This window comes from Geotrypetes seraphini, chromosome 5 (genome assembly GCF_902459505.1).
Source record: "Geotrypetes seraphini chromosome 5, aGeoSer1.1, whole genome shotgun sequence".
Taxonomy (NCBI): Eukaryota; Metazoa; Chordata; class Amphibia; order Gymnophiona; family Dermophiidae; genus Geotrypetes; species Geotrypetes seraphini.
The window spans coordinates 136,730,009-136,745,895 of NC_047088.1; the positions used below are offsets into that span (position 1 = coordinate 136,730,009).

The 15,887-nt window shown below is 43.0% G+C and overlaps 1 protein-coding gene across 8 annotated transcripts in view; it reads left to right on the forward strand.

Annotated features, from left to right (window-relative positions):
- PIKFYVE (phosphoinositide kinase, FYVE-type zinc finger containing) overlaps positions 1–15,887 on the forward strand; it is a 936,520-nt gene that overhangs the window by 449,879 nt on the left and 470,754 nt on the right. For all 8 annotated transcript variants that reach the window (XM_033947121.1, XM_033947126.1, XM_033947127.1 and 5 more), the window contains one exon: positions 1,973–2,102. In XM_033947121.1, the coding sequence (XP_033803012.1) occupies positions 1,973–2,102 (130 nt within the window). The remainder of the gene's footprint in view (positions 1–1,972; positions 2,103–15,887) is intronic.

Below are 15,887 nucleotides of genomic sequence, written 5' to 3' on the forward strand. Positions count from 1 at the left end.
TGAAATCTACAAAGCATCTACTTGGTCCTCAGTTCATACCTTCACCTCTCACTACTGTCTGGAATCTTTTTCCAGACGTGATGCTCACTTCGGTCAAGCAGTTTTACAAAATTTATTCTCCTTCCATCCCTATTTCAGTAAGCTAGGGAGTTCCATATGTGAGAATATGCTACCTGCTTGTCCTAGAATAAAGCTCAGTTACTAACCATAACATGTGTTATCCGGGGACAGCAGGCAGATGTTCTCATAACCCATCCACCTCCCCTGGAAGGCTTTTTAGCTTGCTTCTGTCTCGCGCCTCAGTGGGCAGGAAGACACTCGCATATGCGAGGTGCGGCAGTCGCAAAGTTTTTCAAACTTAAAGTGACAGTTCACTTGTCATACTATCTGTACTGGGCTCCGTGGATGATGTCACCCATATGTGTGAATATCTGCCTGCTATCCCCGGATAACACCTGTTACGATAAGTTCTGTGCTTTATTTACCCATCACCACTTGGGTGGATAATTTACATGCTGCACAGCTGAATTCAACAATTGTACATTTAAGATGGGTTTTTTTGCTGCCCTCATCCTGCCACAAATCATGTTCATTTTTGCCTCCATCTGTAAGAAGTAGAGAATGACATGGTGACAAAATTCATCACCGTTCCCGTCCCCGCGGATAACCGCGGAAAACCATCTTCATGTCATTCTTTAAGGAGAGAGGAAAGAATCAGAGTATAATTGGGCACAACCACTGACCTGCAAGCTTTGCTTTGAAGAATGCTGGTGTAGAAGGACCGAGGTTGAAATAGACACTAGAAAATGACATGGGATTATTTCCCGCGGTTATCCGCGGGGACGGGAACGGTGATGAATTTTGTCACCTTGTCATTCTCTAGTAAGAAGCTTAGAAGAAGAAAAAGTTAATGCAAAGTTCTTTTCAACAGAATAAGTTCTCTTCCCTAGTATGTGCATTATAGCAAGATATTTTCTCACTTGAAATACACAAAATGAATCTTCTTTAAATGTTGCATATAACAGAGTATTTTGAGTTAAAATTCATTGTCCGTGGATTTTGCTGCTTTTGCTGGAATATCCAAAACAAGTTTTACAGAAAATTTGTCAGGAATATGAACAGCTGTGTTAACCATGGCAGGCAAACTTCTGTGCCACAGTGCTTCCCAATGTACCTAATTGGGATGCATTTTTAAGCTCTGAAAGGTAATGGCGGAATAGAAATCTGTAATGTAATGTCATCAAAAGACTTACCGTATTTTCACGCATATAATGCGTGCGTTATACACAATTTTACAAACCGAGTATAATCATGCGCGTTATATGTGTGAGCGCGTTATACAAATTTTTTTTTTCAGTGCGATCCGGCACCCCCCCTGCGAACCGGCATCCTCCCCCCCCGCTCGAGTCACCCCCGCGATCCTACATCCCCCCCAGCACCGCAAAGACATCGGTCGCTTACCCGATTGGGCACCAGCACCAATGCACAGGACGTGCCAGTGCCAGTGCCCGAAGATCCTCCCTCGTTGGGTTGGGCTATGCGAGGGAGATCCTCCCTCTTCCCTGTGCCGGGCTGGACTGGGCTTTGAGCATTTGCGCATGCTTAAAGCCTTCTGGTCTCGCTCTCTCCGAGATTCTGAATCTGCAGGGCCTCAGAAAAAATAGTTAATGTCTTATTAAAGAAATGATAATTTTGCATGAGGTAAAACTCTTTATAGTTTATAAATCTTTCCTTTTGGCTAAGTCTTAATAATAATATTGTAATTTATAGCTAAAGAGACATATGAGCAAGAAACTTTTATTTTACTTTTGTGATTATGCTAAACATACCGAGGGCCTCAAAATAGTACCTGGAAGGCCACATGTGGTCCCCAGGCCGCAAGTTTGAGACCACTGCCCTAGAGCATCTAAAATTATCAGCATCTAAAATTATCCAGTTTATTGGAGTTTAATTTTTCTTTTTTCTTTTAAAGAGTCTCTGTTCAATCGAAGGGTGGAGGAAAAATCCAAAGACATCCTTTTTACTCCTTTGGGCTGGCACCACAGCAACCTGGAGCAGCTGAGGGAGGAGAATGGAGAGAAGCAAGCCATGGAGAGGCTTCTGTAAGTTGGGTCAAGCTAATTCTTCACTGACTCCTTAAAACAGTGGTCACCAAATTCAATCCTTAAAGACTGCAAACCTGTCTGGCTTCCAGAATTTCTACAATGAATATGCAGGAGTAACATTTGCACATAGTGGAAAGAGTGTATTCAGATCTAGCTCTTGGATATTCATTGTGGAAATCCTTAAACCTAGGGCTCCTTTTACGAAGGTGCGCTAGCGTTTTTAGCACGCACTAACCCCACGCTACACGGAAAATACTAACGCCAGCTCTATGCGGACCAGAGGCTGAAGAACACTGTCTCGGGCCCTGGCCCTGTGGACCGGCAGGAAATTTCTGTGGACTGGCACCGGTCCGCGAACCGATGGTTGAAGAACACTGATATAGCAGACCTGATCCGAAGGACAGAGCTGTCATCCCCTACCTATCTTTGAGGGGCAGGATCAAGAGTGACAGAGTCTATAGCAACGTAGGCAAGAAGGAAGGCCCTGCGACTTCTGTCTTCATTATTACCATCCAGTTTAGCAGGACCAGGGCTAATAGCTGCCAAGTGCTGGAAGAGGCATAGGGTAAAAGGATGTGAATGCCTGATTGGGGATGGAGGGGAGATAGTGATCATGGAGGGAGTAGAGCAGATGTGTCAAACTCTGGCCCGCGGTTTCATACAATTTGGCTTGCCGGACAATTAAATATTTGGAATTAAGTTGGCCCGCCGGGAAGACGAGGCAGCTGAGAGGACTAGGCAGACCCGAACGGTGACGGTAGCCGGGGGAGTGCAGGCGACCACGAGAGGCAGTAGAGAGCATCGGTAGCACAGCATGGCGACTGTGAGATTTGCCTGCCGGAAGGCATCAACTGTAGATTCACACGGGCAAGTCTCGCAGCTACCATGCTGTGCGACCAACGCTTGTTGCTATATGGACACGGACTCTCCTGTCAACCTTGCAGTTTTATTCCTGCTGTTTTTCTGATGAGTCTTTAGCTTCAGCTCAGCCTTCAGACTTCACCTAACTGGTCTCCTTCAAGATCTTCATCTCTTGAGAGACCTTCCTTTTTCTCCTTCTGGACAATTAGACCTTATATTCCCCATACCAAAGTCAATTCTTCAGTGCGGACAGGGAGAGGGGCATACTATGGACAGATTTGACCACCGCCTCTATTGGTATCTACTATGGGCAAATAGGATCATCAGTTGCCTCTCCCTTTTTTCTTTTTCCTACAGTTTGACTCTGTTCATTAATGCTATCATGTTGTCAAAGCAGCACTATAACCAGTGGCAGTTGGAGTACTGTCTTCGCAGTTATATATTTTCTGCTGTGAAGCCTCTTGTCTGGACATTGCTGCTGCTTCTACTACGGTGGGGAATCTAACATGGAAGTAGAGTCTGTAAAGTTAGATTTCTCTTACCTATTTTTACCAAACTACCTTACCTAGTAGACCTCTGACTACCTCTGCTTCTCAAAAGTCTGCGCTGGGTAATCTAACATTGGTGTAGAGTATGTAAGTTAGATTCCCCCATATCTTTTTCAATACAGATTTTCAGCACACAGCTGACACAGTCCATACTTTGGTCTGCTTACAGTGCTTTTGAGTTGACCTTCTTCTTTGTCTGTGGCCATGAGATGACTAGCAAAAAAAACAAACGATCCAATCTATTGATACCATGATTAGTGTTTCTGGTGCCTTGGTCCAGATTCTCAAGTTGAGTCCTGGGAGGGAGTGCATGTTTCCTTCGACAGGACAACTTCTTCGGCGCACCTTTATCATTCATTACTCACTGTGACGACTTCAGGATTCCACCATGGGGTATCGAACCTGTAAGATGGCTCTTTTTCCTGTTGCTTTGCTACCATTCTGTCATACTATGGTGGGAACTAACAGGGGTATGTAGAGCTTTTAAGTTAGCTTTTCCCTTCAGATCCTTTCTCTTCTTTTTCTGCAACGCAGGATCAACCGAGTGTTTTCTTCATGTGTGCCTTCCACTGTACCATCAATGTTAGTACCTTTCAACAGGCATCCATTGCCCTCAAGTTTTTCCTCCTACACCCCTTCTCCTGATTTTCATATGCTAGAGGTTTGGAAGTGGCTGTAGAGGAGGAGGAGGCCATTACATCCTTTTTAGGATGTTTTTTTCTTATTCTTTTCATTGGACATCAGGGGCCCATCCCCCTTCTTTAGTCCACCGATAGCTCACATGTTACCCTGTGTAACCTTTTCTTCCCTCGTTGATCGCAACCCTCGATCTCATGGAGTTTTCTCTTTGACTTCTGGTGCACCCTGCATATAGAACATTCCTCAGTTTCTATTTGCGCTATATCATCACCATTAAACACTTCTAATGCTCGACCTTGCTTCCCTTTTCAGGGTATCAAGGGCCTCATTGTCATACCTATCTAACTGATTGGCTACTTAATACTTCTTCCTCGCCAGGGGTGAGTAGTAGCGATTTCTGAAATTTATTATTTTTTTTCCTTTTTACAGTTGGACTGGCTCATCAAGAATCCTTCATCTCAAGGTGTGCTCTTAGCAACACATCAGACCGTACTGTCTGTTCAGAATTTGGAGTTCGAGATCAACTTCCCCAAATCACAACTTCAACCATCTCAGAAGCTTCAGTTTATAGAAGCTCTGCTCGACACAACGTAACTCAGGGCGTTTCTGCCTCAAGAGTATCAGGACACCCTTATCCAACTTTGTCATCAGCTTTGCTCACTCTCAGCAAGGCACATGATGGTTCTCTTTTGCCAGGCTTCACCTCCGGATCCCTTAGTGGTCTCTGGCTACTCAGTGATCACAGGCTCTCAACCCACTTTTGCAACATATTACAGTCACCTCTTCTCTTCTCAGTGGTGGATGCTCTCTTCCAATCGTTCCAGAGGATTGCTATTCCACACACCTCCTCATCATAAAGTTCTTACCACGGATTTGTCAACCTATTATTGAGGAGCTCACCTGAATGGCCTACACACTCAAGGCCTCTGGTCTGCCAGAGATTGACACCATCAAATAAATCTGTTAGAACTCAGAGTGATTTTCAATGCTCTCAAGGCTTTTCAGCATCTTCTACAAGATCAAGTTCTCCTTGTCTGTACGGTCAATCAGGTGGCCATGTACTATATAAAAAAGCAAGGAGGAACAGGATCTCCCCTCTGTTAAGAGCTCAAAAGATTTGGAATTGGGCGATTCCTCACATCTTCTTCAAAGCTGGTTACATTCAGGGGGAACAGAATTCTTTAGCAGACAAACTAAGCTGCATTTTTCAACCTCACAAATGGACACTGAACTCAGCAAATCTCCATCCTGTCTTCTCTCAGTGGGGGACTCCTGTTTGTGTCTCCCCCCACAACCACAAGCTTCCCTGCTTTTGCTCCAGGCTATATTCTCATCACCTAGAAGTGGATGCTTTTCTCCTGGATTGAACGCACAAGTTCCTCTATGCATTTCCATCCATTACTTTTGTTCTCAAAATGCTTGTCAAGCTTAAACAGGAGTCTGTCACCATGATTCTGATAGCTCCTCAGTGGCCTAGTCAACCATGATTCTCCCTTCTACTTCAACTCAGTATCAAGGAGGCAATACGTCTTCCAATTTTTCCATCTCTTCTCACGCAGAGTCAAGGTTCTCTTCTGCATCCCAACCTTCAGTCTTTGCACCTGACAACTTGGTATCTCTTGGGCTGACTTCACCTGACCTACACTTTTCTCAGCCTGTCGGAGACATCTTGGATGCTTCCAGAAAACTGGCCACACGTCAATGTTATTCTCAGAAATGGATCTGTTTTTCTACCTGGCGCATACTTCACCACCAGGATCCAGAATCCACCTGTGTTTCTTCAGTTTTGGATTCTCTTTTGCATTTGTCGCACTCTGGCCTCAAATCCACTTCTATTAGAGTCCATCTCAGTGCAATTGCTGCTTTTCATCAACCTCTCGCTGCTCATCCTGTGGTTTCAGTGTCAAACAATCTCTCAAACCACCTCCAGTAGTTTGGGATCTTAATGTGGTACTTGCTAGATTGAAGAAGCCTCCTCTTGAACCACTGACTTCAGCTCATCTCAAATATCTCACTTGGAAAATAGTTTTCCTCATTTCTGTAACTTCTGCTTGCAGAATGAGTGAGCTTTAAGCTTTAGTGGTGGTGTTCCACCAGGACAAAGTGGTGCTGCGCACTCATCCAAAGTTCTTATCAAAGGTTGTCACTGAATTTCATCTCAATCTCATCCTGAAGTAATATCTCTTCATACTCTGGACTGCAAATGAGCATTGGCTTACTATTTGCAAAAGACTAAATCATATAGATCATCTCCCCAGCTTTTTGATTCTTCTGATCCTAACAAGTTGGGGCAGCCTGTCTCCAAGAGAATGATTTCCAATTAGTTGGCTGCTTGCATCTTGTTCTGTTAAGCTCAAGCTGGGCTGCACCTGGATAGTCAGGTCACAGCCCATAAAGTTCAAGCTATGGCAGCTTCAATAGCTTTTCTTCGCTCTACTCTTATTGATGAAATCTGAAAAGCTTTAAGTTTCAAGTTTCTGCAAAGCTTCAAGTTTATTAAAAATTTGATGAAACACTAATCAAAATTTCTAAGTGTTTTACAGTAAAAAGGGGTTCAGTTAAACTATTAATAACATAACTTTACTTAAATGAAACAATAGGTTATTGTGGAGAAATACAATTTGAAAGAAAGAAAGAACAATTAAGGACAATAACATAGGGAAAGGGAGAAATCAATTTTAGTATGGAAAATAAACTTAGAAAGTCTCTTAGATCAATTAACAGTCGTATGCATCTTTAAATAAGAAGCCTTTAAGGCCACCCTTGAATTTATCTAAATTCTGTTCGGACCTTAAATATAATGGTAACGAATTCCATATTGTTGGAGCAGTCGTTGCGAAAGAAGAAGCTACTAAAGATTTTTAGGGATGGAACATGAAGAAGATGCTGTGATGCAGATCTTAAGGTTCTCGGAGGATTATGTGGAATCAGGTATTTATGGATAAAAGCAGGTTCCTTGGTTTTCATTGTCTTGTAGGGATGGGCACTTCGGCCAAGCAATGTTACAAAATTTATTTTCCTAAAAGACCAACTCTCCCACCATCCCATTCTGGTTAGCTTGGAGGTCCACCCATATGTGAGAATATGCTGCCTACATTTCCTGGGATAAAGCACAGTTACTTACCGTAACAGGTGTTATACAGGGACAACAGGCAGATATTCTCACAATCCACCCCTCCCCTGGTTGGCTTCTTAGCTGGTTTACTGAACTGAGGAGCCATGCAGGCAGGAAGGCACTTGCGCATGTACGGTGCGGTCAGTCACGAACTTTCTACAGTTCTTAAAGTGCCAGTGCACTTGTATAGCTGTCCATACCGGGGCTCTGTGGATGACATCACCCACATGTGAGAATATCATAAGAACATAAGAATTGACGTTGCTGGGTCAGACCAGTGGTCCATTGTGCCCAACAGTCCACTAACGCGGCGGCCCCCAGGTCAAAAACCAGTGCTCTAAAAGAGTCCAGCCTCACCTGCGTATGTTCCAGTTTAGCAGGAACATGTCCAACTTTGTCTTGAATCCCTGGAGGGTGTTATTCCCTATAACAGACTCCGGAAGAGCGTTCCAGTTTTCTACCATTCTCTGGGTGAAGAAGAACTTTCTTACGTTTGTACGGAATCTATCCCCTTTTAACTTTAAAGAGTGTTCTCTCGTTCTCCCTACCTTGGAGAGAGTGAACAACCTGTCTTTATCTACTCAGTCTATTTCCTTCATTATCTTGAATGTTTCGATCATGTCCCCTCTCAGTCTCCTCTTTTCAATGGAGAAGAGGCCCAGTTTCCCCAATCTCTCACTGTACAACAACTCCTCCAGCCCCTTAACCATTTTAGTCTCTCTTCTCTGGACCCTTTTGAGTAATACCATGTCCTTCTTCATATATGACGACCAGTGCTGGACGCAGTACTCCAGGTAAGGGCACATCATGGCCCGGTACAGTGGCATGATAACCTTCTCCGATCTGTTTGTGATCCCCTTCTTAATCATTCCTAGCATTCTGTTCACCCTTTTCACTGCCGCCGCGCATTGCGCAAACAGCTTCATTGACTTGTCGATCAGAACTCCCAAGTCTCTTTCCTGGGAGGTCTCTCCAAGTATCGTCCCGGACATCCTGTATTCGTGCATGAGATTTTTGTTACCTACATGCATCACTTTACATATATCCACATTGAACCTCATTTGCCATGTCGATGCCCATTTCTCGAGCTTGATTATGTCACGTTGCAGATCTTCGCAATCCCCCTGTGTCTTCACTACTCTGAATAACTTCGTATCATCTGCAAATTTAATCACCTCACTCGTCATACCAATGTCCAGATTGTTTATAAACAGTGTGTCTGGGAGGGAATACATGGATGGGAGAACATCGCAGGGGAGGAGACATAGGCATCCTGGGACTGTCGGCCAAGTCTCTTCCCTGAAGAAGCCCTTTCTGGAAACATCAATCGCTCCTCCTAAACTTACTTGCTCCACTTCATCACTGACGCTGACCCATTCTGCTTCTATTCCTTTCTCTCCTCTCTTCTACCTTCCAAAGTATTTAGATCAATGCTGTCTTGTTAAAATGTTTATTTTATTTTTATTTTTCCTCTAACTCTACTTTTCACTTCTCTATTACCCTCCAGGTACTTTAGTTAGATTGTGAGCCTTCGGGACAGTAAGGGAATTTTCCAAGTACCTTTCTTATTTCTAATCTTAATGTATATTTTCTGTAAACCGCTTAGAACCTAACGGATGTAGCGGTATATAAGAAATAAATTACATTACATTACATTATAAAGATGTTGACGAGCACTGGTCCAAGCACCGAGCCCTGCGGCACCCCACTTCCAGTCTGAATATTGTCCATTTATCGCCACTCTCGGTTTCCTATGCTCCAGCCAGTTTTTAATTTCACCCTCGATTCCATGGCTCGCAATTTTTCGAAGTAGTCGTTCATGCATGGGTCAATGATTGGCTGAGTGGCAGACTTCAGAGGGTGGTGGTTAATGGTACCCTCTCTAAAACATCGGAGGTGACCAGTGGAGTGCCGCAGGGCTCGGTACTGGGTCCACTCCTTTTCAACATATTCATAGGGGATCTGACTCAAGGGCTTCAAGGTAAAATAACACTATTCGCCGATGATGCCAAACTATGTAATATAGTAAGTGAATGCAGTTTACAGAATTATATGGCGCAGGACCTGCTTATATTGGAAAGTTGGTCCTCAACCTGGCAGCTAGGCTTCAATGCTAAGAAATGTAAGGTCATGCACCTCGGAAGCGGAAATCCATGCAGGACGTACTTCTTGAACGGAGAAACTTTAACTAGGACTTCAACAGAACGAGATTTAGGAGTAATCATCAGTGCAGACATGAAAACTGCCAATCAAGTGGAGAAAGCTTCATCTAAGGCAAGGCAGATATTGGGTTGTATCAATAGAAGTTTCGTCAGCCGAAAGCCTGAAGTCATAATGCCGTTGTACAGGGCCATGGTGAGACCTCATCTGGAGTACTGTGTGCAATTCTGGAGGCCACATTACAGTAAAGATGTGCGCAGAATTGAATCGGTTCAGCGGACAGCCACCAGGATGATCTCGGGGCTCAAGGGTCTCTCGTAAGAAGAGAGACTGAACAAATTGCAGCTCTACACTCTCGAGGAACGTAGGGAGAGGGGAGACATGAACGAAACATTTAAGTACCTCATGGGACGTGTCGAAGTGGAAAATGATATTTTATTTCTCAAGGGACCCTCGGCCACAAGAGGGCACCCGCTCAAACTCAGGGGCGGAAAATTTCATGGCGACACCAGAAAGTATTTCTTCACAGAGAGAGTGGTTGATCATTGGAACAAGCTTCCAGTGCAGGTGTTCGAGGCAGACAGCGTGCCAGACTTTAAGAATAAATGGGATACCCATGTGGGATCCCTACGAGGGTCAAGATAAGGAAATTGGGTCATTAGGGCATAGACAGGGGGTGGGTAAGCAGAGTGAGCAGACTTCATGGGCTGTAGCCCTTTTCTGCCATCATCTTCTATGTTTCTATGACCTTGTCGAACGCCTTTTGAAAATCCAGATATACAATGTCGACCGGCTCGCGCTTGTATATCTGCCTATTTACTCCCTCAAAAAAGTGCAGCAAGTTCGTCAAACAAGATCTGCCTTTGCTGAAACCGTGCTGGCTGGTCCTCATCTGACCGTGTCTGTCAAGGTGATCAATGATGCAGTCCTTTATCAGCGCCTCTACTATCTTTCCTGGTACTAAGGTCAGACTCACCGGTCTGTAGTTTCATGGATGTCCCCCCACGAACCTTTTTTGAAGATTGGCATAACATTTGCCACCTTCCAGTCTTCTGGAATCTTTCCCGTATTGATCGACAGATTGGCTATTTTTTGAAGCAGTTCAGCTATAGTCCCTTTCAGTTCCTTGATGACCCTCAGATAGATGCCATCCGGTCCCGGGGATTTATCTCTCTTAAATTTATCGATCTGCCTGCATACCTCTTCTAGACTGACTGTCATCACTGTCAGTTTCATGTCCCTGGATAACACCTGTTAAGGTAAGTAACTGTGCTTTTTAACTTAGCTCAAAAAGTAATTTGAATTGTGAATCCTCAGATCAAACAAGCTCTTCAGTGTTCAATGTTAGGTTTTCAGATGTGTTTAGAATCTCAATGCCGATGACGGTCAGCGTTTCGCATGAAAGCTGCTTCAGGGCAATTTGTGTCGGTGTTTGTCGCTCATAAATCTAAACCAATATCCCGAACCGGCCCTGAGGCTTTTTCCTTTACTACTACTACTATTTATTATTTCTATAGCACTGAAAAGATGTATGCAGCACTGTACATTTTAACATACAACATACAGTCCGTGCTCAGAAGTGCTTACAATCTTTGATAAGAATAAGAGTGATTTATTGATGTTGAGAGCATAGAATGTGTCTCCTTGCAGCTGCTGGAGTGTGTCTGCAAGGTCTTGTTGGCTTCCCGGAAAATTTCCACTAAAATAAGTTATTTCTTTAAATGGAGGAGATTTGCCATCTGGTGAGAAAGCAATGCCATAGATCCTCTTTTACCCTAAACAATCCATGCTTGAATACCTCCTACACCTTTCTGAGTCTGGTTTGAAAACCAACTCTGTGTACATCCTTCATCTCCACCTGGAGAACATTCTGTAGAAGGATTTATGGTTCACTTAGCAGTATTATAAACACGTTACGTCTCTGTTAAGTGGTCTAGAGAAAACCATAACCTTTTATTCAAGTTCAAATATCATGGTCTAATTATACGACACAAACCCAGGCTAATGAGAAATATCTTTATTATGAAAATAGAAAAATATAATTCACAAGCCTGCTGCAGATTCTAAATATTGTTCAAAATATCTAATTACACAAATGAAACTCAGTACATGATTATCACAATCTAATGGTTAGACAACTAAGTAAAACTTCTTGTTAAACACACACACTATTCCTTATAATAATAATCCCTGATTAGCAAATGATTATATTATCACCCAGGTAACTTTTCAACCCTTTACCTTTATCAATGATTCCTATCTAATTCCCAAGCTAATAAAAGTAATTTCCGTATGCTCACCCTTAATTAGCCTCTCCGGCACAATTAGGTGGAAGAGAAAATTTTCTTGTCAGCTGGAAGACGTCAGGAATACCGTTGTAAAAGTTACACGTGTTGAAAATCCTTGATGAGGCTATAAATCATCAGCAATAAGTTCCGTTTATCTGTGCTAAGTTCAGAACAGTTTTTAAATGTCCGAATGTCTATCTCTTAGGCAGAGAATCACACAAGGTAACTTACAGGTCTAATTATTGAAAGAAAAAGTTTACAATTAGAACATCTGTGAGCAGATCTGAGCTTCCCCGGACCTTATCACAGACTAACTAATTATTAATTAATTAGCACCTTTCTTTTCTTGAATCTCATCAGATGACTTCCTCGGACCAATCCAGAAACAGAACTTGATGAATAGCCTTTCTGTATAAAGTATCATATATGCTGGAAGACCCAGGGCCGTTAGACAGATAAGAACAGAATAATTTCTTCAAGATTCACACTGTCCCATTATTAAAGCACAGATGATTGCCCTTGAATAGCAACATTCGGGTACATCCCCATAATGCATCATTCTTCTTACTTCTTGCAAAATTCATGCTGGAAAGTTGCTTGCAGAGAGAGATTCTTGAAACAATGGTTCAGGCTTGATGACATCATGGAGGCCTAACCTTCAGGTGTGAATACGGAAATATCCCTACAGTCCCCCCTTTTGGAGGAGAAATAACTTCAATGGAGTCTATTTCACCTTCAACCTAACTAAGTAGGAAAGGATCGACAAGACCCAAGGTGATATAAAAATGCATAAACATAAGCAATACCATATAAATCAGCGATAAATCAAAGATATCAATAATCAATGGATAATAATCATAAAGGCAAGGGTAAAATATATGAACCCAGCCAAATAAATGATAATAAAATCACTGAATAATGGCAATATATGATAAAATCAAAAAAAATCATAACTACTTAGCAAGGCACAAAAGGTATGCCAAAGCAAAAGTTAAGACAGAAAGATCATAATCAAAAATACGGCTAGCAAAATTACTCTTTCATAGCCGCAATGAAATCATGCATTCTTAAGTCTGTATGTGATGGTTTCTGTTGAATAATACGTCTAATCCGGATGGTCTCATAGAGTGCAAAAACAAAGAACCCAAATAAGAGAACCCACAGGATGGCAAAAATTGGAATAACAACAGTGATAAAAAAAATCAATACTGCGGGTATCAACAACTTCATGTACATTGGAGGAGCCAATATGAAAGTCCTCAATATGAAGCTTATCATTATCAACTTTCAGTTCAATGGTGTGGGAAGGTTTTGTCATCAAATATTGTTCCACTTCAAGGGTAAAGTTGATGGAATGTCTACGGAAAACATCCAGGATTTCCAATTCAGTTTCAGTAGGAGTAGAGTCCAAATGGAAAAGAGAAACATCGAAAGAAGATGGTCTGGAGCAAGATCTGGAACGGGAAGAGGAAGAAACCAGGAGAATCTTGAAGGACAACACGGAACTGCGGACCAGGATCGATCACTTTGGTAACAACGCCAATCAGCAGGACAACCAGGAACATCATCGGCAGAACTCGTTTCGCCATCTGAAAAACAGAAAAGAGAGAGAACAGCCTAGGCTGTTGCTAGGTTAATGTCTTCAACACAACAATGGTTTCATCCTGGGCAAATTTACTGGGATGACATGGTCTCAGTTGATTAATGTGGACCCATTTAAGGACATCTGCACCTGGAGAATTTGATTTGATGCGAATTTGATAGGCCACAGGTGAAGCTTTTTCCACTATAGGGAATGGACCATGCCAACTTGGCAAAAATTTACTTTCTTTGGCCTTGGTTTTGCCAAAATTGTAATAGAATACCTTGTCGCCAATTTGGTATTCCTTTGTGGTAGTCCTATGATCATAATAGGCTTTTCTACCTTTAGCAGCAATTTCCAGATTTTTCTGGGCAAAAGAAAATGCACCCTGTAAATGGTTACGTAAATGGGTGACATATTCATGAGCAGTAGTAGCGCTAGAAAGATTTACATCATTAGTTCTATACAACAAATGAATTGGTAATGTCATTTCTCTACCTGTCATCATTTCAAAAGGCGTCACCCCCGTAGAACGGTGAGGCGTGGCACGAATAGCCATCAGTACCAAAGGTAACTTCATGTCCCAATTCTTACCAGAGGTAGACACGTACTTCTTCAGGATTGTGATGATGGTACGATTCGCTCTTTCCACTTGTCCCGATGATTGAGGGTGGTAAGCTATGTGCAATTTACTTTTCACTCCGAGCATCTTCCACATATGTCGCATCACATCTGCAGTGAAATGTGATCCTTGGTCTGAGTCCACTCTCATGGGCAATCCCCACCTACTGAACACATGATTCAGTAACAAGGTAGCGGTAGTCTCTGCCGTACAATTGGGTGCAGGCAAGCACTCAATCCACTTTGTAAACAAACAAGTGACAGTCAACATATACTTATTACCTCGGGAGGAACGGACCACTGGGCCAATCCAGTCAATCTGGATGTCGGACCAGGGCATGACCAAACCCTTCTTTCTCAAGGGTGCTCGGTGAAGTGGTGTAGAGGGTTGAAATTGGCAACAAGTCAAGCAACCTCTCGTATATAACTGCACATCTTGCCGCATATGAGGCCAATAGGCCACTTGCTTCAGTGTCTCATAGGTAACTTCTTCACCTCTATGTCCTGCACAAGGTTCATCATGGGCATGTTGCAACATGATTCCTCGATATGCACGGGGTACAACCCACTGCACAATACCATGCTTACTCGTCCGAGTGAGCAGGTTCTGATGAATCGAAAATTTCTCTCTGGAGATGTAGAGTATCCTAAGTTCTTCATCCTTCTGATCGTCTTCAGACAATGGATGATCCTGTGGATTCTGTATGAAGTTATAGAACTTTCCCAGGATAAGATCAGTCTTCTGAGCGGTTACAAGATCAAAGGAAGGGATATCATTACCCCACTGCACTACAGGTGTTTCAGCTACCTGTTTCGCTTGGCGTCGAGTAATAGCTTGTACCATCGAGAACAACTCTTCAGGGCATTGCCATAGTTCACCTGACAAAGCACCTTCTTTGGCCAGTTGATCCGCAAGGTCATTTCCGATCTTGTCAGAACTATTAACCTTAGCATGACCTTTCACTTTCTTCCAGTAGATGGTCATGTCATTGTCTCGTACCAATTGATCTAAGGCTAGAATCAAGTCGCCATGATGGACAGGCTTTCCTTTGGAATTTAACATGTCCTTCTTTTTCCACACGGGTAAGTGAGACACAAAGTTTTGACGCACATAATCAGAATCTGTACAGATAATCAGTTCTGGGATCCCCTTCTGTACCGCAGACTGTACAGCGACCAAAGCTGCTACAATCTCTGCGTATTGGTTGGTTTTAGCACCCAATCTATACTTCAAGGTTTCCATAGGTGTATCGACATTCCACACTACACCTACTCCTGCGACCAGAGTATGGGTCGAGGTCTGGTGGAAGGCACAACCATCTACGTAGACTTGAGGTATATTGGCACATAGCTGTTCATCGTAAAGATGATGACGATGGGGTTCCTCCTCTTCTGGTGGAACATCAGGTTCCGGTATACCTGTAAGAGAATCTTGTTCTGTACAATCATGTAATTCTGCTATCCCTTGGGCTACTGTGTTACGATGTTTCAGTGCATACTTTACCTGTACAGGCCATCCTTGGAGAGCCAAAGTCCATGAGACTATTCGGCTATTGGAGACACGACCAGTCTTGATCTTGTCACTTCCCAAGAAACTAATGGGTTGATGACAAGTCTTTACAATGAGTTTTTCTCCTTGGATATAACTCCGAAAATGTTGAAGAGCCCAAACAGTTGACAGTAGAGCTTTCTCACATTCAGAATACTTCTTCTCTACATCGGTGAAGCCTTTGCTTGCATAGGCCACCACACGCTTGTCAGAATCGTATTTCTGGTACAGGACAGCACTCATAGAGTGTTTGGAGAATCCTAGGTCGATGAAGAATTCACGACCATTCTCAGGGTAGGCCAAGCAAGGAAAGCGACTAAGCTGCTCTTTCATCTCTTGCATAGCATCTTCCTGTTCAGGACCCCACGTCCAAGGTACATCCTTCTTTAGTAAGGCAACCAAGGGTCTAGAGATCTCTG